At 46.9% G+C, this 2,618-nt stretch overlaps 1 protein-coding gene across 1 annotated transcript in view; it reads right to left on the bottom strand.

Annotated features, from left to right (window-relative positions):
* LOC109542656 (transcription factor AP-2-epsilon) overlaps positions 1-2,618 on the bottom strand; it is a gene marked incomplete in the record, with an annotated part of 14,709 nt that overhangs the window by 645 nt on the left and 11,446 nt on the right. Inside the window, 4 exon segments of the mRNA XM_019911965.2 lie at positions 428-867; positions 1,381-1,579; positions 1,647-1,759; positions 2,040-2,229. Coding sequence (XP_019767524.1) covers positions 434-867; positions 1,381-1,579; positions 1,647-1,759; positions 2,040-2,229 — 936 coding nt within the window.

Raw genomic sequence — 2,618 nt, 5'->3', positions numbered from 1 at the left:
ATTCCATGTTTTCCGTCCCGTTTTTGCTCATTTCTCGGAGGCAAAATGAGCAAGAACGCTCATTTGTACATCATTCTAGACAGAAATAAATGGCCGTTTTAGAAAGTGAACCATCGATAAGGAAATGGCAGTTTTCTCAAAAAATGCTTGAATTGAAGAAGTTTTAAGATTTGCGTGGTTTTTTTTGAGTGGCAAAATCGACTCTTAAGTTTCTTAAGCCCCATTCGTTGGATAGAGAATTGAATGGGGGGGGTCATGACCCCTATGATCTCCCCCACCTGAATCCGCCCTTGCTTCCACATACCTACTCTGGGCAAAGTGAAGCTCATTTATGCCCGAGCGTGCTGAGAACAGCCAAGTACGCTGCTTACCCCCATAACTACGTTTCGAACCCGAACGCCTTCCTCAGGTCACAGCACGACCTCACACAACATCACTTGTTCTTGTCGTCGAGTTTGGCCTTGTCCAGACTAGACGTGACATGCATGCCCTGGCCCTGCTGACCCGAGTTCTGTCCTGGGAACACTTTGTCCAAATGTTTCAAACTTTCACTGAGGAAGTTCTGGATGGCGGTGAGCGCAGCCACTATCGCGGGACTGCCGAATCCGTGACTGATGAGCGAAAAGTGCGTTAAATGCCGCTGGATTGACGGATCCAGAAGGATTTGCGGTCGCGTATTACACAACGGCGATCGATCTTGATTGAGCAAGTCCATCAGTTCTTTCGTCACTTGTTTGGTGGCTTGGAGCAGTTCTTTTCTGCGCGGCGTTTCTCCGTGTTGACGCAGCAGGTACTCGGCTACTTGGCGCGCAGGAAATTCCGTCTCGCACACATATCCAAAGTCTCTGGCCAGATGAATGGCTTCACCTGGAAAAAATATCAATTTTTCAAGTTTTGAAGTTTGAAAACTCGCAAAAATGCCTTTTGCATTTTTTCAATGATCGAACTTAATCCAACCCATGGTGCAAACAGTCTCAGTCATTCGTGCGGCATGTGACATTTCCGCACGTAAACACTTGCATCGCCATGGCAACGGACAGTTTGACTCATGTGTCTAGTGGTAGGCCCCAATGTATATGTGGACGCATAGTTAAATAAATTGCATCGAGCATGTTGAGAAGAACTGTCAGGATTGACGTCCACATAAATGCTGGGGCTACCACGAGTACTAAAGCGAGTACAGATTGCGATAAGTTTATCTGCACCAATGGTTTTGGAAACTGATGTAGTGACGCCATAATTGTTTTTTCTGCGTTATCTAAATCGCTTTTGTACAAAAAAAAATCAGAAATTTCTGGGCTATTTCAGATTTTTTCCAGTCTATGTAGCTGTCCCATAATACACCACACCTGCCTCAATGCACTGAAAAAAACAACTTACCTTCTACTAGGGAGGTGAGCAGAGTGACGTTGGCGGCTTTCCGTCGACCGGCCGGCAGGTTGAGACCGATTTTCTCCAATTTCTCCCTGAGAATGCGTCCACCATTTTTGCTTTTCGCGCGACGAAGAACGCCGCCCAGCAGGGACGCATTGAGGCACTCTGGCGGTGATAATCGGCGTTGCACCTCGCCGACCGTCACCTATCAAATAGGAACATCAAATGTCAGTCGCCGCGACTCAGGAACGCGATTTTGACCAAATGCATACCTTGTATTTTGACGTGGATGACAGCAATGACAAGCGACCGGGCACCGAACAGAACACGTCACTAGGAGACACCATCGCATTGGCGCCCGAATGATCCTTACCCCCTTTCATGCCTAAATAATAGCCAGTTATTTATTTAAAAAAAAAAAGTTACTTTTTTTGTAATTTTTACCCCCCGTAATGATAATTGCACCCCATTTAGTTGGCTCCATATTGGGCAGATGTTGCCACGCCCATAAACAATGCTTACAGAGCACTAATTAGCACTATAGCAGCCCTTTTGGACCACCCAAGGCGTTTTTCGGTCGTTGCCAATGCCCGAGGGGTGGACGAAAAGGGTGCCCGATTCGCACCCCTATTGATCATGTGAGGTGAGTGAAACTGCCGTCTTACCTTTGAGCAACGGTAAATCGGTAATGAAGCCCGTGTTGTCGTCAATACCGGCTTGAGCGTCCTCCACGGCTTGTCCGAGCGCTTGGTGGAGCGAAAGGGGGTCGTCATGTCTTTGGGGAATCCCTGAGTAGTCGGGGCGGCCGCCCCCTGGCGCACTGTACGGGAAACTGGTGCCATGGCCCAACTGGCTCTGAAACAATAACAAATGTATACAATTTGCACAACCTTCCCCTATTTTCAAACTACGTGGCATAAGTCTAGAAAAGGACCGAAATACATCCGTGCAGCAGACAGACAGAGACAGTTGAAATTCGATAATTCAACCTGCCAAATGACTCACCACTATTTACAGAGTGGAGCAAAAAAACTGGACAAAAGTTGCGGCTAGCACTTTGGCACTTTGAACAAATTCGGCATCCTCACAGTAATCGATCAAATCAAACTGGTGCCGATTAACGCTCGTTTACAATGCGCATTCAGAAAGCAACCGCAAAGGTTAATATTGGCCGCTTAAATAGTGCACTTAATTAGGCAAGAGTGATCCAGAATCTCCAGAACTAAGTTTCGCAAACTTCCAGA

The sequence above is a fragment of the Dendroctonus ponderosae genome, unplaced genomic scaffold (assembly GCF_020466585.1).
Source record: "Dendroctonus ponderosae isolate FM_Combo_2020 unplaced genomic scaffold, Dpon_F_20191213v2 Dpon_F_20191213_10, whole genome shotgun sequence".
In the NCBI taxonomy this organism is placed as follows: Eukaryota; Metazoa; Arthropoda; class Insecta; order Coleoptera; family Curculionidae; genus Dendroctonus; species Dendroctonus ponderosae.
This window is presented reverse-complemented; position numbering and strand designations above follow the sequence as displayed.